The sequence below is a fragment of the Oenanthe melanoleuca genome, chromosome 3, assembly GCF_029582105.1.
Source record: "Oenanthe melanoleuca isolate GR-GAL-2019-014 chromosome 3, OMel1.0, whole genome shotgun sequence".
Lineage (NCBI taxonomy): Eukaryota > Metazoa > Chordata > Aves > Passeriformes > Muscicapidae > Oenanthe > Oenanthe melanoleuca.
In genome coordinates this window covers 93,046,079-93,070,429 of record NC_079336.1, presented here as the reverse complement: position 1 = coordinate 93,070,429, position 24,351 = coordinate 93,046,079, and the positions used below count along the sequence as shown (strand labels likewise).

The 24,351-nt window shown below is 42.4% G+C and overlaps 1 protein-coding gene across 1 annotated transcript in view; it reads left to right on the top strand.

Moving 5' to 3' along the window:
• PARP1 (poly(ADP-ribose) polymerase 1) overlaps nucleotides 1-24,351 on the top strand; it is a 32,513-nt gene that overhangs the window by 7,522 nt on the left and 640 nt on the right. Inside the window, exons 5-22 of the mRNA XM_056486213.1 lie at nucleotides 3,564-3,660; nucleotides 5,048-5,164; nucleotides 6,645-6,821; nucleotides 7,245-7,386; nucleotides 8,891-9,031; nucleotides 9,747-9,989; nucleotides 10,951-11,019; nucleotides 11,738-11,870; nucleotides 13,023-13,218; nucleotides 14,490-14,618; nucleotides 17,840-17,923; nucleotides 18,740-18,862; nucleotides 19,349-19,477; nucleotides 20,173-20,271; nucleotides 20,826-20,978; nucleotides 21,265-21,392; nucleotides 21,761-21,822; nucleotides 22,894-23,008. Of these exons, the coding sequence (XP_056342188.1) occupies nucleotides 3,564-3,660; nucleotides 5,048-5,164; nucleotides 6,645-6,821; nucleotides 7,245-7,386; nucleotides 8,891-9,031; nucleotides 9,747-9,989; nucleotides 10,951-11,019; nucleotides 11,738-11,870; nucleotides 13,023-13,218; nucleotides 14,490-14,618; nucleotides 17,840-17,923; nucleotides 18,740-18,862; nucleotides 19,349-19,477; nucleotides 20,173-20,271; nucleotides 20,826-20,978; nucleotides 21,265-21,392; nucleotides 21,761-21,822; nucleotides 22,894-23,008 (2,337 nt within the window). The remainder of the gene's footprint in view (nucleotides 1-3,563; nucleotides 3,661-5,047; nucleotides 5,165-6,644; nucleotides 6,822-7,244; nucleotides 7,387-8,890; nucleotides 9,032-9,746; nucleotides 9,990-10,950; nucleotides 11,020-11,737; nucleotides 11,871-13,022; nucleotides 13,219-14,489; nucleotides 14,619-17,839; nucleotides 17,924-18,739; nucleotides 18,863-19,348; nucleotides 19,478-20,172; nucleotides 20,272-20,825; nucleotides 20,979-21,264; nucleotides 21,393-21,760; nucleotides 21,823-22,893; nucleotides 23,009-24,351) is intronic.

Genomic DNA, 24,351 nt, shown 5'->3' with positions numbered 1-24,351 from the left:
CTTTGAGGAGAGTGTCAGACTTTGGGTCAGCCCTGTCAGCCCTTTGTGCAAGTGTGGCATTGAGACGTGCCTGTTCCAGATGGGAGAGATTAGGTATGGAGCAGGGTTACCAAGAATAAGTTGGAAAATCCTTTCATTGTGAAGGCAGAATATGAGAGGATTTACTGCTAGGATGCTGGCTCGTTTCCTCAGCCGGTTCTGGTTGAAACCTGCAATCCTCCCTTGGGCTGTGGGCTGTCCTGCCTAAGCACCAGCACTTTGCAGACCTGGGAAAGGAGGATCTTGTGTCCTTGTCTGCAGCTTCTCTGTGGGAAGAATGCCTGTATGCTGGTGTAGGAAATGCAGAAGCAGCTTGTGAGCTCCTTTTGACAGTATTTCTTTGGTAGTGTGTGTTTTGTCCTCCTGCTCTGAGCTGTAATACTTCCTGTATTTTCTGCCTCGCTTGTTTGGATGGAGTTGCTGCCCAGGACAGGAGCAAAGTGTAACTCTGGGGATGTCATGCAGCACTGGATTAGCTGCAGAGGTGATCTGAGGCAAGTGTTAAGTGCTCAGGTCACCCACAGTCTGGCAGTGCTTTACATGGAGGAGGTGAAAAGGGGAGTTCCTCCCTCCATAGGCTACTTGCTTTATCCAGGGTAGCTGTTACTATCCTTTCCACCTTTTCATTGTAGGGAGGGGAAGAGGTGAATGTGAAAAATAGAGTAGGTGGTTAGTAAGGGCCAGGCCACAGTGGGACAGTTCACTTCCCTCCTCATCTCTGAAGCTGGAATAAATCTTGTGTGTCCTCCATGAAGGTGAGAAGTGGTTTGCACTGCATGGGAAATAGCAGTTCTTCCAGGCAAACTATTGGGCTGCACCTGTCAGAGGTGGAAGGCTGTCCCTTCCCCAGCAGGAGAAAGGGTGTACACAGTAGCACATTGTGGCCCAAGGATGGAAGATCCTTGTGTGTGTCTTCTTAATGTGTGCCAGTGAGGGTGAAGTTTACAACCTCACTGTGATTGTTCTAAAATGTGCTGCTTTGGGAAGATGCAAGATGAATTCAGCTTTGCCATTCCCTTCTCCAGGCTATATAAAATGATTAGTGTTTGCTTTAGCCTTGGGCATGAGAGAGAAGGTGACCAATAGCTTTATGCCTTCCTGCAGTTGGGATGATCCCTCCCAGTCCGTGGTTTGTTCCAGTGGCTGGAGCAGGTACAGTAATTACTGTCTTGGAGAGCAACTGCTGTCCCTTTGACCGTGAGGAGAAGCTGCCAAAAGTGTGAGCTGCTGCTGGAATTCGGATGCATTCCTGGGTCACAGGGTCTCTCAGGAGGGTGATGCCTTCCAGCATCTGCTGTGCTGGATTTGCTCCCTTTGGAGACTAGCAGACAAGTTACATTGTGGGAGTGAGTGCTGGCTTGCTGGAGGCAGCCTGACTGTCAGCAGGCACTGCAGATACACAGGGCTGGGCTCCCCTCCTAAGCACTGGCATCATTAAAGCCCCAGTTTGGGAAGCTGCAGTAGAACACTTTGCACTCAGGCTGATACAGATTCTCTTGTGTACCCCTGACTGTTAAAACTTAGGGAACTCATTGTCCTCTTGGTGGGGCTCAGTGGATGCTCTGGTCTTGCTCCCTGCAGGGACTGCAGCCAAGGAGGAGAGAGGACTTGCTTGGCCTGGGAACTTTTGGAGGCTCTGCTCTGTGTGTGATGGAGCCAGTCCTGCCACGCTGGTTGCCACTTGCCTGATTTAGAGCACAGGATGAAGTTTTTCCCAAGCAGTTGCTGGCAGCACAGTTTGGCTGTTTCCCCCCACCATGAGGCAGGGAGATGTACAGCATAGCCCCTGCTCACTGATGGCACCTGGCAGGGGCACAGCTGGAAGATGAGAGCTGCAAAACCAGTCCCTCAAAGTGCTCTGAACCATGGGTTGGTCAGAGGTGCTAGTGGTGGTCACTGCAAATAAAGTGAGCACTTAGCCCGATTTTAGGACCAGGAGAGTTATTAGAACATGCAGGTCTCATGCAGGAGTCTCTGTGAGGGGAGTAGCTCCTGACATCCTCCTGCAGCAGCTTTATAGATGTCATACAGAGTTAGTCTTAATGGGAACAAAGTTTTAGAAAGCTAACTGTTTAAAATGGTGAGTAGGAGGGCAATCAAGAATGTCAACTTCATGACTTAACCCTCAGCCACAGCTTACAGAAATTGAGAGAGGCTTTCTTAAACAGAAGCCTGGCTGATGTTCCATAACAGAAAGGGGGGAAATGATGCCTTGGGTTTTAGCTTTTATATTTTTCAGATTCTCTGCTGCTTGGTGTGTAACTCTGAAGCTTTGTATTAGGTGTTAGACAAAACAATCCCTTCCCAGCTAGAGAATCAAGGACCCTGTTACCCAAAAAGCAGAAACAATATTGAAGGGAAGGGGGCAAGCCAGGGGGCTGAGACTTCATAGCCTGGGGCTGTGGTTGGACAATTGACCCCAATGTGTAGGTAAACCAAAACTTAAAAAAGTGTAAAGACTCGTGACCAAGATCCATCTTGGATTCAATCTGGGTGCAGCCCCAGCCAGGCTCTTGTACTGCCCAAGATGCATCTTTTCAATAAATATCTGTTTTATTCCTTTTGCTCTGTCTAGTTTCTGCTCCAGGTCAGCCTTTCCAGACATCAGCATCTCTGTCAAAATGGAGTGTGAGATCCAAGCTGTGCTTATGCTCTGCCTCGAGTTGCAGGCCCATCCTATCTCAGCTGGGATAGAACTTCCCTTGGCATCCTCACAAGGAGAACACACTCCAGGCAGACAAAGGGGATGACATGACTCTGGAAACATAAATGATCTTCTGAGGTCCCTTTGCACTCTGAAGTCTGCCAAAACCCCCCAGTTTTCATTTGGCTTTATTTTTCTAGTCTTTCTTGAGCAGTGTTTTCTGTAACTTCTCCCTTCAGCTTCAAGGCCTAGCAAATAGCAATAAATTTACACACACACAACTCCCAATAGTACATCACAAAACCACTGTGAGCCTGGAAGCTCATTTTCCAAGCAGAAACTTGCACCTGTTTGATTTCAGAGGCCTGACTTAATTCCAGAAGGGAAATACCGAGTTTCCCAGCGTGTTAACTCATTAAAGTTACCCTGTTAGCTGTCCATTATTTCAGTATGGACTGTCTAAGCTGATCAAGCTGTTGATTCAGCTGAAAGACATGGTGGTCTTTTAACTTGCATTGCAGCATCTCCCCAGATTTGGAGTGATCTTTAGGTATGCCTTTGGTGTATAGATTAATAGATGAGATGAATATAGATGAATATGCCTGAGAATGTTGCAGCCCTTCTACCACACCATAGAGTTACCCTGTGGAAAACCTCCAAGTGTAGCTGACCTGATTAAAGCAGCTCACATCACAGAGCCAAGTGCAGGTCTATAATCTTGCACTGAAGAATTTGAAAAATGGGTTTGCCTGCCAAAACTGAGGATATTCAAGCCACTGCAGATACTGGCAGTCAGTAATCTGAGCTCTGGTAACTGCTGGACAGCCATTGCAACAACTTCCTTTCATGTTGTGTGGCTTTGTTTTGTTTTATTTATTAGAAAGAGAAAAGGAGAAGAGGTAGATGGAAATGCGACAGCGAAAAAGAAGCCGAAAAAAGAGAAAGAGAAAGAATCAAAGCATCAAAAACAGCTGAAGGTGAGTTTTAGCTGCTCACAACCTAGGAACTGCTTTGTTGGAAGAGTGCAGTGTCAGGCACTAACTGAAGAGCTGTAGCCTCTAGAGAAGGCAGTACCTTGTACCCAGACAGAGCAGTGGCAGCACAGATGGTCCTTGTGCCCTGTCACTGAGGATTTGCTGAAGGCAATTCACCCTGCCCCTTTCTCTCAAAAGACAGGAAGGATGTTCTCTAGGACTTGGGCTTATTGGATTTAAAGAGATTAGGTTAAATGCCTTTTTTCTGAGTTCTGTGCTCCTTCTTGTATCATCTTGCTGTGGTGGCTGAAGCTTGGAGCCAGAGCACTATAGCAGAAGAGCTTGGAAAACAATAAATAGCTCATTGTAAAAATTAAACAGAGATAAAGTGTGCAACTAGATTAATGAATAATCAAATCTTTTTCACCCTCTGGGGAGATGTGCTCAGTTCTTGGGTACAAATTGTAATAAACCACAGCTTTTACCTGTCTCTTTTTAGAATACTGTGGGAAGAATTCCCAGTAGAGCTTCAGGAATTTTTTATTTATTAAAAGTTCCCAAGAAAAAAAATTAACAATCTGTCTTTGCTGCTACTGAAATCTTAATGGAGCTGTGGAAAACACTGACTCTGGCTTTGTACAAAAGTTTTTTTCTTTGTTGTGTGGCAGCACCATAATTTTTGAAAAAGATATTTTTAAGGTTTTGTGGCTGTAATGCAGATGTTTAGGACAAATGGAGGCACTTTTTGGATCAGGGTTAATTTTGGGTTCACATTTTTTTAACAACATTTTATTAAGCATGATCATTAACACTGAAAATTACACCACTTAACCCAGTAAACCATTTCTTCCAAGGCACACTACATTTTTTACTGTAGCCAGTGGATAACATTCAGAAACTAACAGAGATATTTTAGGATGCTTTTTTCCTCCCAACCCTTTCAAGTTCTGTAGAAAGGCCCAAAAGAATATGCATGCTCCTCCACACTGCTGCAGGTGTCTGATCTGGTAGAAATCCTCTGATGCATAGTTATCTTAAAAAAAGAACAGTGGCAATCAACATTTCTGATTTTTTTTTTTCTTTTTTTATGGAAAGCTCAAATTCTCAGCTACATTCCCACTTTTCTGTGTCAGCTGGGTAGGTGAAATTTGCTAAGAATGTTGAGAGCTTTCTACATAAAAAGACATTTTGAAGGATGTGACTTTAAGGATGTGTTTTAGGTAAAATGTGTGACTCTCCCTTTTGGTAGTTACTAGTTCTTGGAGCTCTTAATCTCACAATCTGTGTTTAAGATAACCTGGACTTGCTAAAACCTCCATACTGCAGTTTGAGGAGTGTTCTTAGCTACCTGCTGTCGATTGCTTTCTAAGCTGCTGGGTTTTGTCAACAGGAGCAGACAGAGCTGATCTGGGGCATCAAGGATGAGCTGAGGAAGGTCTGCTCCACCAATGACCTGAAAGAGCTGCTGATTGCCAACAAGCAGGAGGTCCCCTCAGGGGAGAATGCCGTGAGTTGGTTGTACTTGCTCTGTGTCTGTGCAGGGTCTTGGAATTGGTGAGGCTGCCCTGACCCAATATTGCTGCAAGGTCCACAAATCTGAAGAATGTTCCTAACATAACACTTAAGAAAGAATATTTGGTGCAAAGCCCAGTCCTTCTGTCCCAGGACTCTGGTATTGCTGTTACACTTGCTTGTGAAGGATGATGTGATGAGTGATGCTGAATTCAGCACCTTAGTCGTGGTTTAGTGCCTTTATTCTGCTATGCTCAAAGTGGTCTGTATTTTTTTTTTTTTTTTTGCTGGCTCTTCATGAGCAGGTTAGTTAAGGCACTTCACATTTCCTCCCTCAACTGTTAAGTTATGCAAAATGAAACAAAAATTGTACAAATTCTTTCCCAGTTTCTTTCCTAAAACCAGTCAGTTTTGGTCTATGTAACTTGTGAAAGTCTGCTCTCTTTCAGAACCACATACTGCTTTAAGTATTTGTATTTATCAAGACTCTTTGTAAGGAGTGTGGGCTGGAGTGTGGGAAGTGTCTAGACTCAAAATGGTCATGGAATACTCTTAGGCAGGAAAAGCTGGACTTGTCTGAGCCTACATTCCCACCTACCTACTCATGTGCTCAGATGCAGTAGCTTGTCTTCTCCCTGGCTGTTCTGGCATGGCAGCCTGGTCAGTGCTGTGTGGTAGGTGTGTTTTCCTGAACCAAAGGATTATAGAATGGGTTGGATTGGAAGGGACTCTAAAGATCATCTCTTTCCAACCCCCTGCCATGGGCAGGGATGCCACACCCCTCAATGCCCCATCCAACCCAGTCTTCAACACTTCTGAGGATGGACAATCCACAGCTCCTCTGGGCAACCTCTCCTAGTGCCTCATCACCCTCAGACTGAAGAATTTATTCCTAATATCCAATCTAAACATACCTTCTTTCAGTTTAAAGCCATTGTCCTGTCACTACATGGCCTTGTAAAGTGCCTCACCGCTCTCTTGTAGACTCCATTTAGGTTCTGGAAGGTCTTACAAGGAGACCTGGAGACCTTTTCTCCAGGTTGCACAATTCTGTATCTCTCAGATTGTCTTCACTGGAGAGATGTCAAACCCTCTTGTCATTTTGGTGGCCCTCCTCTGGCCTCACTTCTGCAGGTCCATGTCCATGTTCTGGTGGGAGCCCCAGATCTGAATGCAGCTCTCCAGGTGGGGTCTCATGAGAGCAGAGTGGAGGGGGAGAATCACCTCCTCCTTCCTGGAGAGGAGAGACTGAGCCAGGGATGTGAGCAGAAGGAATGTGTGCCATGCCCCTGAGGCATCATATATCCATCAGTGTGGCTGAGAGGCTTGGTTTATGTTCAGAGTGTGTGAGACATGCTGGAAATGTCTGTGCCAGCAGCCTGGCAGTTGTGTTCTTGTGCAGCCCAGGGCAGCACTGTGTGAGTGCTTCCAGCCTCCTCCTGCTGTGACCTGCTCTGTGTTCTTTGCTGCTTTAGATCTTGGACCGAGTGGCAGATGGGATGGCATTTGGAGCTCTGCTGCCCTGCCAGGAGTGCAAGGGGCAGTTTGTGTTCAAGAGTGACGCTTATTACTGTTCAGGGGATATCACTGCCTGGACCAAGTGCGTGGCTAAAACACAGACTCCCAACAGGAAAGACTGGGTAATCCCAAAGGTGAGTGTTTGCTGCATATTTGATGTTCTGAAGCACATTTCTAAACTGATTGAACAAGCAGCAGGCAGTGCAGGATGCCAGAGAGCAGTGTGCTGCAGTGCTGAGCAGCTGTGATAGCAGGCAAGTCCTGTCACATCACATCCCTTCAGGAGCAGGCAGCTAATGCATAAATAAATCATATTTTTTCAGTAACACTAAATTGAAAGAGACATTGTTGATTTGATTTGAAACTCATCATTCACCCTCTTCCAGCTTTGTTTTTTCAGTCAGTAAAGTGAGGTTTTGTCCACCTTAGTGTGAATGTCTCAAAAATAATTTCCAAGACATGCAATAAATGCCAACATCTGGCTAGCATTCAATTTATCCTTTAAATCTTACAGTAATATATGTTGGTTTTAAATTGTTTATGCTTCCATCCCCCAGGAGTTCCGGGAAATTCCTTACCTGAAGAAATTCAAATGTAAGAAGCAGGACAGAGTTTTCCCTCCAGATGCTGCAACTGTGAACTCGGCCCCTCCTCCCTCTGCATCTGCTCCTTTGTCAGAGGCTGTGTCTGCACCCAGAGGTAAGTGTCTGGCTGGGCATGGATTGGTGCAATTCAGGATCACGTCCAGGCTGACATTCCCAGCCAGACAAACGTGCCACCCTGAACAGTCCCACTGTTGTTCTGCTCTTGAGCAGGCAGAGCTCTCCTGGTAAAAAAAGTGTCTTGTGCTTCATCTTCCCAGCACAGGTAGGCTCTGATATGCTGGGTTGTCTGAGGTCATGGGCTTGAGATTCTGTTGTTTATTCACAGATAATTTTGGGTGTTTCTTAATTGTGAGAAAGTTATGTGAATCAGAAATGTAAAGGCTGATGTTGCAAATTGTGTCTCAGGGGAGACCTGCTTCAAAATGCTGCCTCAGCTGGTTTCTTGGGGATCATCCAGGGATGTCCATAATGCCAGATATTCCACATAAATCTAGGTTTTGAGGGCAAGAGGGTTTTGTTTTGTTTCTAAATCATCTACTGAGATTGGCTTTACTGATCACTGACTCCCCTTATGCAAAATACATGTGCTGTCTCCAACTGGCAAAAGGTTGGACTAAAGAAACTCCCTGTAGGTTGCTGGAATGAGTTGCATGCTTTAGTGGTAAAGCCTGTCTGTTAAGAACTATGCTGACTTCTTTCTTATTCAACCTTTTTAGTTCTGGCCATAATTTTGGGCGCTGTTGTTACTTGGTTAAAAAGGTGGGAGTAATTTTGTTAACTTTAGCCAGATCATGTTATTTTAGCAATGAAGACAAAGGTCTTGTTTTTGATTAGCAAATTGATTCCAGCCCCAGTGTCTCCTGAAAGTAAACTCAGTATGTTGACCAGATTTAAAGCCAGGTTGTTTTGTTTGCTAACAACCAAACTAATCTGAGTTGAGGGGAGAAGAGGAAGCAGAACCCTCAGTTGGTCAATCAAAGCTGATAGTGTTTATCTTTTAGCAGTGCAAATATGCTCATAGACACTTGCCATGTCCTGGACCAGCCAGAATTGTAATATTAACACAATGTCATGGAGCCTCAGTGGTTACCAGTTTGCTCCTGAGTTCTTATGGGATTTGCATGGTAGAACCTTGTACTGTCTATAAGATCAAGACTGGAGCAGTGTTGTTTGAGAGATAATTCTCTCTGCAGCTGCTCAAGAAGAGATTTCCTTTTGAAAAGGCAGGAGCTTTCATATGACAGTGAATTTCTCCCATGCTATCCAGACATCAAAAGAAAGGGGAAGCAGAGCACAGTCCCTAGCAGCACAGTGCTGAAAGAAGACTAATTCTTTTTACTTAACAGAACAAACCAAGAAAAGGGCAAATATGCCTACATACCATTTCCCTGTTTGTTGTCAGCTGCTGGGCTTTTCCCTTTCCTCTGGGAAAGAAAACTCCCTCCTGCTTGCTTAGCACAGGTCAGACCTGCTTGGCCTCTCATCTGCCTGCCAGCTGAGCTGATTGTACAGAGAGCAGGGGATGCTGTCCCTTTGTGCTTGCTGTTTGTCTGGGGGACTCTGTGCCTGTGGCTAATGTGCCATTTCCAAACCTTTAGATAAACCACTGACCAACATGAAGATCCTGGTTGTCGGGAAGCTGTCAAAGAACAAAGAGGAGGTGAAAAGCATTGTGGAGGACCTGGGAGGAAAGATGACAACAACAGCTAACAAGGCCACCCTTTGCATCAGCACCCAGAGTGAGCACCCATGCTGTGGTTACTGGTAGCAGTGGTAACAGAGCTGCAGATTACAGAGGACACTTTTCCTCAGGGCTGTCTAGGGATCAGTGTTTGCATTAGGGGGAGTGTTTTGTGTGCACACATGGCCTGAGTGTGCTTGGAAAAGTAGACAGATGTGTGCTGTTTGAGTTTTGCTGACCCAGCAAGTTAACCCAGCAGGCTGTGCCTTAAGGCTCTTGTGGGTCAGTGGCAGCTGGGGTTTGCGTGCTGACCATGGTGGTGTGCAAGCCACCTGTGTTGGGATGAAGGCTGCTGAGGGCTGTGGCCATGCTTGCCTTGGAGAATCCCCAGAGCTGACTGTGGGTGCCTGAGGGCACTTGTTTGCTCTGCTGGCAGCTTGCAGTCTGCTCTTGCTCTGTGTTGGAGTTGTGCAAACTCCCACTGCTGAGGTGGGAGATCTGCTTCCATCCATCAGAAAGTTCAGCTCTGGCTGAGGTCTGGGAAAGGGAGAACTGGACCAGCCAGGAAGGGCAGGAGTGTTCCTGCTCTAGCCCAGGCTGCATCTTTGAACCAAGGAGGAACTTGGCTCTCCAAAGAACGTGGTGAATCCAAAATGTAGTGGAATTGTGTTTTCACAGAGTTACAGAACCCTGAATCATGGCCAGAGGGAGAGGCTGAGATCTAAAACCTCATGAATGCATTTTTTTCTCCCCTTCCTATCCTGCTTCTGCAGAGGATGTGGAGAAAATGAGCAAGAAGATGGAAGAAGTGAAGGAGGCCAAAGTCCGTGTGGTCTCAGAGGCATTTCTTCAGGATGTGAAATCTTCCAGCAAGGGCTTCCAGGAGCTTGTGTCTCTCCATGCCCTGTCACCTTGGGGTGCAGAGGTGAAAATGGAGATCGAGGAAATGGCTGTGGATGGGAAGAGCAGCAAGCCCCCAAGCACAAAAAGCAGTGGGAAGGTCAAAGAAGAACAAGGTGAGGAGCAAAGTGCTTGTTTCTCCACAGGCCTGTTCAGTACTGTGCATGCAAAAAGCTAACCTGGGTATGGTCTGTCCTTACCCTTTCCTTGAATTTTCTGCCTTTCTTTTTTCTCATGATAAGTTTATGTAATGGACCTCAGGGCAAGACTAGCTTTAAGTAAACATGAAACTGTCTCTTGAGTTGGCACCTGTTCCCCCTCCTTCAGTCTGCCCAGGTTTCTTGCCATCAGTCCAGTCTTTTCCTCATAAAACATCAGCTTCTCTGCCAGATTGGGTTAGTGTTACAGCTCCAAGGAGGTTCTGGGACACCAAAATGATAGACACTACTCAGGGACTTTGGCAAGACAGAAAATACTGAGGTCCAGAGCAGAGTCTGTGCTACTTGATTTAGAACACAGTATTTTTGCAACAGAGGAGGAAAACTATTGGTGGCATTGCTTACCAATGCCACAGAGAGCTTGCATTGTTGACCTTGGATGGTGAATAAAACCATTGCATTTGCTCACTTCTCTTCAGAACTTGTTCTCTGTGTCCTCCAAGTGGAGGTTTCTGTCATACAGTTGGATGTGTTATTACCAGACTGTCTCATCACAGTAGCATTCCTGGGGAATCCAAACATTCCCCATGCCCTGTGAGGTTTTTAAATCCCACTTTCACATTTGTAGTTGTGTTTATCTGCAGTGCAGGTGAAAAAATGACATGGTCCACCCCATGGGGCCAGGAGAAAAGAAATAGACATATAGAATCTGGGGAAATGTAATTTCTTATTTACTTGGTGGGTTGGGGGCTGTGATTTGGCTGCTAGAGCTAAGTTGAAGCCACTGAAGTCAGTGTGCTCATATACTGGGAATCTGATTCACCTTAGGGTATAATTATGCAAACTGAGATTTTTAAGGTTGATTTAAGACAGACTGTGTTGCTCACCTAAGAAAAAAGTTAACTGTCTTTCACTGCAGGACCTAGCAAGTCTGAAAAGAAAATGAAGTTAACAGTGAAGGGTGGAGCAGCAGTAGACCCTGATTCTGGTGAGTGATAACAGTGCCTGTGCCTGTACCACCCACAGTCTTCAGGATGCATGATGGTCTGCAGAAGGGTTTTTCTGTGGAAGGATTAGGGTTCCATAAAGGAGCATGAATTTTTAAGCCTTTAATATTGCTCTCAAAGGAAGTATATTGGTTGACATCCAAGGCTGGACATTCCAGGATTTTCTAGTGCAGCTTTCTTCAGAAGGACCACTTAAACTAAGGCCTGCACCTTATTCAGCTTTAGGATCTCCTGTCAGTGGAGGAAGTAAAGACCCAGCCAGCAGAGGACACAGGTTTGGCATAAGAATCTACTGATACTACTCTCCAAACCTTTGGTGCATGGGTGTTCTGACAATTTGTACTGCATCCAAGGCCATCCTTTGGTTTTCAGTCCATGTGCTAATGTGACACCTGCAGAGCTGCATCTCTCCTGAGGATTCCTTCAGCTGCTCATGCAGCATTAGATCCTGGATTTTAGATCATCATCTATCAAAGGTTACAATTTTTTTTCCTCCAGTTTTTTTAAAGGTGTGTGCTCACAATTCATTAAAAGGAAAACATGCTCTGAGTAATTTTGAATGAGCTTCATGGTCACTGTTTTTGCAGTATTTTTGTTAAATCACACTGCTGCATGAAACATTTGGATGAGTGCAAATGCAGGAAGGAGAGCTAAAACAGTAACCTCCTCCTCTGTGTTCTAATTTTTTCTTCTCTGCAGGTTTGGAGGATTCTGCTCATGTCTTTGAAAAAGGTGGGAAAATTTTCAGTGCAACCCTGGGACTAGTAGATATTGTGAAAGGAACAAATTCCTATTATAAACTGCAGCTGCTAGAGGATGACAGAGAGAACAGGTGAGTTTAGTTTTCCCTTTAAATACTTTCATTCACTTTTTTCTAATAAATACTGGATTGTTGAACTCCAAAAGCCAAGTGTGAGTAAAATGTCTTTGGGGAGATAATGGATTGGTGTAGTTACTTGAAGAAAAAAATCACTACAACACAAATGAAAAAAGCCAAACCAAAACTCAAAGAATGCCTCCAAACCTACCAAACAAGCCACCCATGGAGAAATCTCTGTTCTGCATGGAGACATTCCTTGTGGTTGTTGACAAAACCTGAGGTGGGCTTTTTTCTCCATAGTCTCTAACTTAATTTTGTCTTCTAATTGCAGGGCTGTAACCTTGGGAAACAAAACCAGATTCTGGCTGTTCTGCCAGAGTGTTAGCCCGAATTTTGTGCTCTGAAGCATAACAAAATGGATGAAATAGTCAGAAGCTGATCATGTGTTTAGCTTTCCAATCTCATTGGGTGCATGGCAGAGCTGTCCAGTGGTTGCATTGCTAATTAGATGTCGAGATTGAGAAAATTCTGTAAAATAAAACTGCCCCTGCCAAACATATAAGTGGCACACAAATCCAGAATAGCAACGACTGTGGTTCAGCTCCAGATTTATTGCACTGTACTGTGTTTTTAATAAGCTTTTGTTGCTGTCTCATTTGTGTGAGGTTATATCAAGTCTGGGATTCAGTACATGGAGGGATTTCAGTGCCTGCATTTCATACCTGACATATTGGAAAGGCTGATTGATTGTATCCCCATAAATACTACATAAGCTCACCCAGGGTGTTGTCAAGTAGTACAAACAAATACTTGATTTACTTTTGGTTTCTCTAAAATACTGAACTCTGGGGCCTGAGGCTTAAAGATGCTTTGTCTTTGTTTTTCAAATATATGACCCCAATAGTCTGAAGATCTGTGTTTGTAAAACATTAAGACTGGAGAGATGTTAGCCTCTCTTTTCCTGCTGCACACCCATTTATCCTCAGGGCTGTAGTTCTGGTGCGTTAACACTGGGTATTTTTTCACACCAGTTCTTGGACACACAGTGATTCCTCTGTTGATTTCCCACAATCACTGGTGAGAGACTGTGTTCCATAAAACTGATGGCATGCAGATAGCACTGGAGTAGCTGATGCCTGTTCTTCTCCCATTCCATTTCTCCAGATACTGGGTGTTCCGATCCTGGGGCCGTGTGGGCACTGTGATCGGCAGTAACAAGCTGGAGCAGATGCCATCAAAAGAAGATGCCATTGAACACTTCCTGAATTTGTATGAAGAGAAAACTGGCAATTCTTGGCATTCAAAGAACTTCACTAAATATCCCAAAAAATTTTACCCACTGGAAATAGATTATGGACAGGTAACCCTGAAATGCCCCGTCCCAGGTGAAGCATTGCTGAGATTCCCTGCTGTCACTGTTCTGTTCTGTGCTTGCTCTTGGATCACTTGCACTTAACAAACCAGGGCAATTAAAATGCAGCTGTTGCATCTTCTCTCTGCTATAGGAGAAAGCTGAAGATCAAGGAGTACCATCCATTAAAAATAGACTTGTTGGGAAGCTAAGGAGTTTTTGTTATCAAATCTGATGTCCCTTCAATGCTTGTTCCTGTTTATTCTGTAACTTTAAGGGTATTAATCTGAACTTAATCCAGCAGTCAGTTCACATGCATCCTGTCTGAAAATTCGATTTTTTAAAATTTAAAATAGATGCTTCTCATCTGTCTGCTGCCTCCAAAATCCTCACAAATGCTGTAGAAGCTCCAATGCAATCTTCCACTTCGTGCACTGAGCAGGCTGAGAAAGAAATTATTCACTGCCAGTAAGATTTGGCTATTTAGACAGCTAAGCTAAATAAGAAGTCTCTTCTTTCTTTCCAGTGGGGGTTTGTGTATTTATTTAAGGGCATACCTGTTACCTGAACTATTTTCAGACTAAATAGTTGAATGATGTTAATAGCTATAAAGTTGCCAGAGCACATATTTTCAAGACATTGTGTTTTTCTGTGGCCAAATTAATGGACGTCATCTTTCAGTGCAAAGAACTTGAAGTTTGGCTTTAAGTCTGGAAATTTAAATATTGCAGTGGCAAAGTGTCTGTCTCTGTAATGTACAGTGTTACTTAAAGCATCTGGCTGATGATTTATTCGTGTAATGCTCTCTCTGTGAAGGCATCAAGATGGTACTATAGCTAATTGATGATTCCTGTAAACATCTATGGTAGTTTTTATTGCAGAAACTTGGTGAAACTAGTTATTACATCTGTTTTGTCATAAAAGCAGCCAACAGTCACTTTTTCATATGAAAGTCTATGCAGCAGAAAGCTTGCAGAAAAAGTAATTGATACTTGCTTGAGGTGAAGCAGTGATGCAGAGAGTTCCTATTCCCTTAATTCTACTTTCTGCTTATTTTTACAGTGCCATCTCTTGAAATAATATGTCAAATTACTGAATAGGTGGTTTTTTAAGCCCATTTTGTTCCAGAATGTCAGAGTAATGTCCCACGCTCCCCATGAACTTCAGGCTAGTCATAGTATGCACACACTAAATTGGTTTTGAGTTGTTGCCATGGCAGCCAGCCTGTTTCTTTTATCCTTTGTGATTTTGCTAATTTTGATACTATTTTTACCTTCCAGGATGAAGAAGCTGTCAGGAAACTGACAGTAGGTGCTGGGACAAAATCAAAACTCGCTAAGCCAATCCAAGATCTCATTAAGATGATCTTTGATGTGGAGAGCATGAAGAAAGCAATGGTGGAATTTGAGGTGACTACATACATTCATCTTTCTCCCTTCTAATCTACCATCATGCTTGCATAAACAGAAGCAAGTTCTTTGCAATCCAGAATGCTTCATACTTCCCAAAAGCCAAGTGTGAGTTTTAGATCTGTCTAAAAATAAAGGCAAGAGTCCGACTGGAATTTGCCAAGCCCTGGAAGTAGTAACTTAGTTATGATACATGCAGTTCTTAACACACAGGCACATTTTTTGTCTGTCAATATCTTCAATTTAACAAGCCTGTGAGAGAATTGTCTGCTAGTCCTGGGAGCAGTAATTATTCTGTAGTTTTGTTTGCTTGTGGTTTTTTCCCAATCACACCTGCTGTTTACGGAATGCTCTTAAAGTATTAATACAGATAATCAATGTGCTGTTCACGTGACACTGGTGACACTCCTTTTTTCTAAGCAGAGAACCACATTTGGTGGCTGGGAAGTGCAGGAGTACGATGGATTTAGGTAGCAAATGAGATGCACCTCAGACTAGAGAAATGCTGTCAGTTGATACATACACTAATGGAAGTCCAAAGTCCAGATCTTCTTCTGCACAGGGTGAACTTGAGATTGTTTTGGTTGTATTTCCCATTTGTTCTTATGAAACTCCATTTTCCTCCATACTTCTTGATCCATCCTGCTCACAAGCTTTTAGAGAGTGGTTTGGTAGCATGATGTGTCTCCTTGCACTGTTTTACTAGTGTGCAGAGATCCTGCTGTTTGTTTTTATGCAGCCATTTGAACTAATTCCAAATAACAAATTTCAGTTTTCTTCAGCCAGCTTAGTTATCCTGCCTAAGACTTGATATTTAAGCAGCTGCTCTTTGCCCTGTGTATTATTTGGTGTGCCTGCCTTTCACAGAACATTTTCAGCAGGTTACCTGAAAGTTTTCAGATGGCTTGCCCAACATTTTGTACTACTTTGGGTTAATTATGTTCTCTTATATCTCCAGTGGTACTTTACATCAAAATCTTACAAAATATGAATAATTTTTTGTAACTGTAACTGGCTAAAGACTCTGAACTGATCATCATCTCATATCATTTGGTTTTGTAGAACTCTCTTGAAACTATGCTAATTCATATCATCTGCAGATCTATAAAGCAGAACTGAGACTCCACATGAGCCAGTCTTCCTGTTAGATTAATCTTCCTGTACTGATGCTGCTGAACAGCTGTTTTCTGTTAGAGGAAATATTTTTCCTGGTTAAAAGTTTCTATGTGTCCTTCAGAAACAATGGCTTAGTTCCTTTAAGTAGCCTCATCTTGAGTATTTTGTTCCATACAGGCATCTCTTGCTTTACCAACAGTGTAGAAAATTCCTGGTCTTTCCATTGCATGTTAATGGATTTATCTGATGCATTTATCATCTTGCTTCTGATGTAGCTTTCAAGAATTTCACCTCACCAAGCATACAGGAGTTTATTACCACTGACTATGTCACTGCTTTAGGTGATGTGGCTTGTTAGAGGACTGAGTCAACTCTAGTGCTGTGTCCTCCCTTGTCTGGGTGGAAGGCAAACATCTTCCTTGCCTCTTGCAACAATTATAGTGCACACATCTGGGATGTGGAGCTAATTCTTCTCATTGCAGTCAGTGCACCTAGTAGTAATTTCAGTGCTGTTGTTTTAGGCACTTGGCTGCTGAGCTCTTTTGGCACATCTAATGATAAAACTTTGGATGCAGTTTAGCTTTAAACCAGAGCTTAGCTTTGCAGGATTCTCTCTACCTCCCATGGGTCATAGGAAACACAAATTCCAGCCCTTTGGCTGTTTGTGGGCTCTGTTGGAATTGTGCTTCTAAATCACATGACTGGGGGATATTTTGTTTTATAGGTGTCAGTGTTTGTGTTAGTGATTATATGTGTTACTTACATGTTTGTGTAACTATAGTTAGTATAGGTGTCTGCAGCTCTTCTGCACATCCAAGTTAAGTGACCTATTTTACTTTTACGTGTCCTGCATGATTTTTCAGCTAATAATGGCATCATACAGATTGGTACAGGTGGTACTCAGCAAGAGAGTACTGGCCCCAAAAGTTTGGGAGCTACAAATCTGTTGCAGATTGGTTTTCATTAGATTATTAATATTGTCTTTGTGCCTCTTTTATGTCCCCAAGACAACATCCATTTTGAAGCCTGTCTTCCCTCTTGCAGCCCATCTTGGCTTTTCTTGGTATCTGGCTTTATCTACATTTAGCTGTCACTAATGGTGGAAGTTCTCCTAAGCCCAGTACAGTGCATGCAATCTCCATGCAAAATCACTTCAGGGCTTTTCACCCCAGTCTCTGTGGCTTGGAAGAGCCTTCTGAATTCATCTTGCAGAGGAGATTTACATACAGCTGGGTTTCCTAGCTCCATAGTGGATAAGTAATGTGGGACTTAGCCAGACAGTATGTGATAGTCATGGTTTCATAGGATCTTCTATCCGTGAGCTGAATCTTATATCAATCAACTTCAATAAAAACTAGTTTGCCCTGAAGAGTGTATGGTGAGTACTGTCAGGAGTCTAGAAGGTGTATGTCTGTATGGTGTTTCTAAAAGACTGGACTGGGCTTGATTTTTGCTGAACCTTTTTGCATTCAGGTGGTCTTTTAACAATGTAATGATTTCCAATACTCTCCCAAGATCCATCAATACACAAAGAAAACCAATATTAAATTAAATCAGTGGATAAATGCAGGCAACCAAGACATTGCTTTTAACATAGTTGAGGGGTTTTGGCTCATTTTTCATGAATATGAAGCACCTTACAGCATCTTTGCATTCGACTCTTAATAATTGTAGGGTAAAGTTGGAAGAGGGTGTCTGGATTATGTCTAGAGACACAGATGATCTTGTGAACAAGAATTACTTCATTCAGTTTGCTTCTTTGCCAGCCTTAGGTGTATGATTACTTAACTGATGATAACTTAACAGAATGCATCTGACACCAGGTTAATACTAAATTTGATGCCAGATACTTAATATCCTATTTTTTGTGTTGCTCTAGTATGTATGCTTAGCTTCCTATTGCAATATTCCTTTGGTTATAGGATGTCTCCTCAATGGTGTATCCTTCTGACATAATTCCTCAATCCAGAGAGTCTAAAATGTTTCCATTCTTTGTTGGTCAGTCCTGTTAGCATGAAGAAATTAGTTCTCTAGAAACCAGAGAGGGAATGTTGCAGTGGTTTAAACGTAGTGAAATTTGGGTTTAATACTTATGTCTTTATCAGATCGACTTGCAGAAGATGCCGTTGGGAAAACTGAGCAAGCGACAGATCCAGAGTGCATACTCCATCCTGAATGAGGTTCAGCAGGTGAGCATAAAAGAGGTGTTAGAGCAAAAAGGGAATTCAGTAGTTGTTCTGGGCTCAGTGGGGTGAATGCTGAGCTGTGCATATGAAGAGCTGTGTTTTCTCTCTCTGGAGGAGAGGATGTGGCTTCCATAGGTAATCAGTTAGTTCTCTTCATTGTTGTACCAGTGTGGGCAGTACTTGTGTCTTCAGCATTTTTGTAGCACAAACTTCAGGCTGTGCCAAACATAAATGGCAGCTGAGCAAATGAAGCTGTTGCCTTGATCTAGTAGTGAGCTGGTGTTTCCACCCCGGAGAAGTCTGTCAGAGGATGAGAGTAAAGGTTAATTTAACACAGGAAAGGGTCTGATTTGATAACGTTACTGTATTTACACATTGTGATCTGAACCATTCCAGAATCACTGCATAGTATTGCGTTTACTGATTGCAAAAATGTACCAGCATAACCCTTTTTTTTTTGTGACAGACTCCCTGGCAAAGCATAGATACGGGAAGTTCTTCAGTTGCTAGAATAGACCAGAACCTTGACAAGGATATGCACCACTTATATATCCTGAAGACTTTATTTTGCCCTCCAGAAACATAATCCCCATTGAATTTTTCTCATATACAACTCTGTATACTTCTGTGCAAACACAGTGACTTGCTACACACAAGACAATTAAACAGAATTGCTCTTTTAAGTCCTGTGAGAGTTTCAGCATAAGCACTGTTTGCATTGCTGCTCCTGTGTTGCTCCTTAAATGTCTTGTGTGTTTTTATTGCAATGGAGACTTAGTCTTACTCAGTAATTTTCTTGGTGCTTGTTGTCTCATCTAGGCAGTTTCTGACAGTGGTTCAGAATCCCAGATTTTGGACCTCTCCAACCGCTTTTATACACTGATACCTCATGACTTTGGGATGAAGAAGCCACCTCTCCTAAATAACTTGGAATACATTCAGGTACTGACTAGAAACTGGTTTTTGCAAATGTTGGAAAATGTTGTTTGCAGGCAACAGGTCTTGATGTCAGACATCTAACAGAGAATATGTGAGGTTTAACACTTGCTTAACCTTGTAAAAGCAGAGGTAAAGTAAGTGTTAAAACCTCAGAAGCAAATAGATAATCTGAAGAAAAACAAGTTTAACCTCATGCTTTCATGAGGTTAAACTTGTTTTTCTTCAGAATATCTTTGTTTGTTTATGTGCATGTATGTGTGTAAATAATTATATGCATAAGGTATTTGAAGATAGAGATATTATGTAGATATATGTGTGTATATTTTAATATGCTTGGGTGTGTATATATATTTAAAGACAGTGTTGTTGCATTATTAGATGGCACCACGTGGCCAGTGATTGTCATACAGTTTTTTTAATTTGGGATATCCCAGACTTACTCTGAACATGTCAAAGGCCTAAGTAACATAACCTGTTTCAATTCTTCAGGCTAAAGTGCAGATGTTGGACAACTTGCTTGATATCGAGGTTGCTTACAGCCTTCTCAGAGGTGGAAATGAAGATGGAGATAAAGACCCAATTGACATCAACTATGAAAAACTTAAAACAGATATTAAGGTAAAGGAAGTAAACAGCAATGAGTGACTATGAATACGAGCTGATATCCTGTTAGTTTGGAGTAAAATAAATCACCCAAACTGTGACTGGACAGATGTATGGCACTGAGATGGCTTAAGGAACTGGAGCATGTGTTCAAGGAGATGGAGAAAGAGCTGACCTGTTTTTGACCTGGAGAAAAGAAAGCTCAAGGGATATTGTATCAATATCTAGGAATACCTAATGGGAGAAAGAAGGAAAGAAGACAGAGGCAGACTTTCCTCAGTGGTTTCCAGTGACAAGAGGCAATGGGCATAAATTGAAATACAGGAATTAGTGCTTAAACAAAAGAAAAAGCTTTTGTTTATGTTGTTTGTTTAGGTTTTTTAAATTTGTTTACTCTGACAGTGATCAAACACTGGAAAAGGTTGCCCAGAGAGGCCATGGAGGCTCTATTCTTGGGGGTGTTGAAAGCTGAACTGGATTCAGTCCTACCTTCTTTGAGTAGTGGAATTGAAAACCATCTCAATTTCCAGCATTGTCTCAGACATTCTGTGGCTGTCTGTATATCTGTGCATCTTCTCCAGCTAGGAATGTATTTCTACTTAAATGGTTGAGGAGGTTTAAAGGAGGCAGTTGCAGACATAGGGTGGGTGTTGTCATAAGTTGGCTGTTAGTGTGTGTGCTGAGGAAGCTTCTCATTTGCCTCTTTGCAGGTTGTTGACAAAGATTCAGAAGAAGCCAAGATTATCAAACAATATGTGAAGAACACTCATGCTGCTACACACAACGCATATGACCTCAAAGTCGTGGAAGTAAGCTGGGCAATGCTGGGGTTTATCTTTGGGAAGATGAACTCTCCTAAGCTGACTTGCCTGGTTGCAATTGCCTTATATTTTTGAGTAGCTTACCCAGTTTTCTCTGATGAAGGGATGATTTGATAGAACATTTTCTTCTAATTAGAATAGCAAAAGTCTAGGCAGAGATAAATCTAATGAGGTGTTTTTGCTTTGGTATTTTTATTTTAATTTAATTTGTCTCAAAGGGTAGGTGGAGGAGTAATCATCTGAAATTGAGCCTTAGTTCATTGAATGATTTTTTCAGAAAAATAGAGGCTCATGAAAATGCAGAAGAAAAGGTGGAGAAGTAATCAATAACAAGTACTGTGTGATTGCTGCTTCATCTTTTTTGCCAGCATGACACAGCCAATTACAAACACTGAAACCCATCCCAATCAATTTCCCTAGCAGATCAATGTGCATTGCAGATTGGATGATTTTTTTTTTTTTCTCCCCTCTGATGAGTTGCATGAAGGTAATGGTTTATTTGCTTGGTTATTCTTTTTGCCCTGTCGTCTCCTAAACTGCAGATCTTCAGGATTGAGCGTGAGGGGGAGAGCCAGCGTTACAAGCCCTTCAAGCAGCTCCACAACCGCCAGCTGCTGTGGCACGGCTCCCGCACCACCAACTTCGCCGGGATCCTCTCGCAGGGTCTGCGGATAGCTCCGCCTGAAGCTCCTGTGGTAGGTGAAGTAGCTTCTCTGGCTGCCTACAGTCCTGTGCCCACAGGTGGCCACAGTCAGGGACAGTCTAAACAAGGGAATTTCTGTGTGGGAAGGGCCCTGTGTTTTCTGCCACCATGTAGACAACATCGTGTCCCACAAGGGGGTTGCTCATTGGTGTCCACAAGAGCTTGAGTCGCAGCTTTGCTCTCCTGGGAGCCCAGACAGGTGGATTCAAGGCTGCCTTTGTGTTATTTTAATACCCCAATCTTATTTATTCATTTATTTATTTATTTCCTTCTTGCAGACCGGCTACATGTTCGGGAAGGGCATCTATTTTGCAGACATGGTGTCCAAGAGTGCAAACTACTGTCACACATCTCAAGCTGATCCCATAGGTTTAGTGCTTCTGGGAGAAGTTGCCCTTGGAAATATGTACGTAACTTATGAAGAGTATCTGCCAAATGTGCTTAATACATCCTCATAGAAGATGATGCTAAGATTGCAGGCCTTCTCCTCAGTGTGAAGAAAAAGCACAGTTTTTTTCTTCAGAAACAAGATCTGGTTTTTTTTTTTTAAATAAGAGCTATTGCAGGTTTAGCTGCATCTTCTACAAAAAGCTAGCATCATTAAAATTAGTAGCCAAGACAAAAAAGGGCTGTTGAGTTCCAGAAGACTAGAATTTAGATTAACTTTACATTAACTCATCATAAACCAAAACCTGAAAAATTCTTGATTTTCTTTTCATTAAGATAGTTTAAGACGAATGTAAAGTGCTATTGTGTGCTCTTTGTGCTGTCCAGGTATGAACTAAAGAATGCTTCCCACATCACAAAATTGCCCAAGGGAAAACATAGTGTCAAAGGTAAGCATTTGCAGTTGTCATTGGAAATCTGTAATTCATGGCAGACTTGGTTGTGGTGCTCTGCTTAGCAAAGACAGCTATAGTCACTTCTTATCTGTAATTCCATTAAGAAATTGGATGATGTTCCCTTTTAGTTGCATCAGGATGTATATGTGGTGTTTTAAGAAGCAAGTTAATATGCTCAGAGTGTTAAGACTGAAGGTGCTGAAGTTCAGGAGGAAACTTCTATTTGATTTTACACTGGAAAAAATATAAAGTACATTCTCCAACTTCTTACTCGCTTTCATCATAACAACCCTGTATTTTAGAAGAGAGGTGAATAGATCAGAAGGGTAATTGTTTAGATTTCAAATTGGCTTAGAAGCTTGGACAGAAGGGAAAAGCTAGGAATAAAAGTTCAGATGGAACAGCTGCTCTCATTACATTTCAATCTACAAAAAGTGTCATATATTGAAAAAGAAGGATGAGAGAAAAGACTTGGCTGTCTAATTCAAGCAAAAGAAATGGTAATCATGACTGTCTTTAGTACCAAGATAGGAGAGTGAAGAACAGTATCTTCAGTAATGAGTGACTTATCTGAAACTATTCATTTTGAGAGGTTTAAAAAATAGGTTGCCTAAAATAGAATAAAAAGTGATTTTGTACCTTTTTCTATACATACTACTCACGTTCTTAAGGATGTCAAATCATATTTATATTGAAAATTCTAATGGGAATAAGAATTGGTTTGTTGTACTTTCTGAAAATGCTGCAATGTGCATGCTTTCACTAATGGAGTTAGGATATGAGAGCTACAAATCTGTTCTGGTTTAGCTTTGATCCTACAGATTAGACAATTAACAGTTGAAAGTCTAAAATTCTCATTTTTAATGTAGCAGAGTGCAACTGCCATAAATATGGTGATGCTGAATTGAATAAACAGAGTGTATTCTTTGTGTTTTGTTGAAGATACCTCTATACTTGATTTGAAAGTATATGTGAAGTAGTATTTGGCTGGCTGGATTGTTTTTTTTTGTGCAAAGTCTGTGTTTGCCTCTTAGATTTGTAACTAATGTTGTTTTCCCTTTCTAGGCTTGGGCAAAACCGCGCCTGATCCCACAGCCACTACCACCCTTGGTGATGTAGAGGTTCCCTTAGGGAATGGGATCTCCACAGGAATCAATGATACCTGTCTTCTGTATAATGAGTATCCTTTGCTGTTACGTTGGCTGCACATGGTGTTTGAGTGTCACTGCATTTGCAGGACCTCACTAAGGCCACTTAGGAGTTTTGCCTCACTGTGTTTGGTTTGGTTTAAATCTGTTTTGGGGAATATTTGCAGACAATCTCTCCTGCAAGGGGGATGATTTTACAGTTGTTGCCCTTAAATTGTCATTCTGCAAAAAAAAGGACAATACATGTATCAATAGCTGTTCCCCAACAGGAACCATACCAAAAGTTACTGGAGTGGTCAGGCAAAACTGTAGTGTCTTGCCCAGGATGTGCCAGGACAGGAGGAGGGGAATGCAGCCTGTGGTTTCTCACCCTTCCAGTCTGGTTTCTCCCCCATGGTGCTATGGTAGGCCAGCTTGGCCAGGAGGAGGTGGAGGAGGCAGCTCTGTGCTCTTGTGGTCTCCCAGCACATCTTCTGTGTTCCCCAGACCTCTGCAAGTGTTGAGGTAAGCCTCAAATGCCCATCAGAGATGTTGCCATTAAGTCTCTCTTTGCAAATCAATTAGTGCTTTAAATCCACAAGAGGTCATGAGAATACCAAGTAAGTGATGACTAAGGTCCAGCTTACTCTCTTCACTGCCAGTGAAGTAGGTAACCCAGTAATGCAGTCTTTGGGTTTGTAGAAACTGCCTTTGGCCTTGGTTAGCTGTTTGCTTCCTACAAGGAGTCTAGGCAGCACAACTCATGGCAATACTGGTTTAATCTTGAGTATTCTTAAATACACCATCTGTCATATGATGAGCTATAATACAGTTGGTATTAGCTAGTTGAGGTAATATGATGTGTATTTTTTTTTTTTTTTTACACTTTGGGATTAGAGATAAGTTTGAGGCCTAAAGCACTGTGAAACAAATAGATGAGCTGGCACTGTCTCTGGAAAAAATAAGAATGTGCAAACACAATCATTGTAGAGCTCTTCTCTGTGATTCCAGTTTGGGTTTTTAAGTGAGAAATTAAGCGGGCATTAATGACTTTGTGCTGGAAGGTAGCAATAGAACTGCAATTATAATTGTAAATGCTGAAACTGTAGCTCTCAGTTTAAGCTACATGACTCCTCTGCTTAGATAACAAGAGAGATGTGTGTTACTCTGACAGAAAATAATTTTCAGGAGCCACAGCCCCGTATCTAAGTCAGTTCACCTGCCTGTCACTCAAGATTCCTGCTGCACTATTCTCCACGACTTAATTGCTTATTCCTAACTATTGGATAAACATTTTCAGCTTCATGGAAAAGTCAGATTTAAAGCTTCATGCTTTGAGCTCTTAGAACTGGTAAATCACACAGGCATCTGTGGGTAACTTAAGTCCAGAGATGAA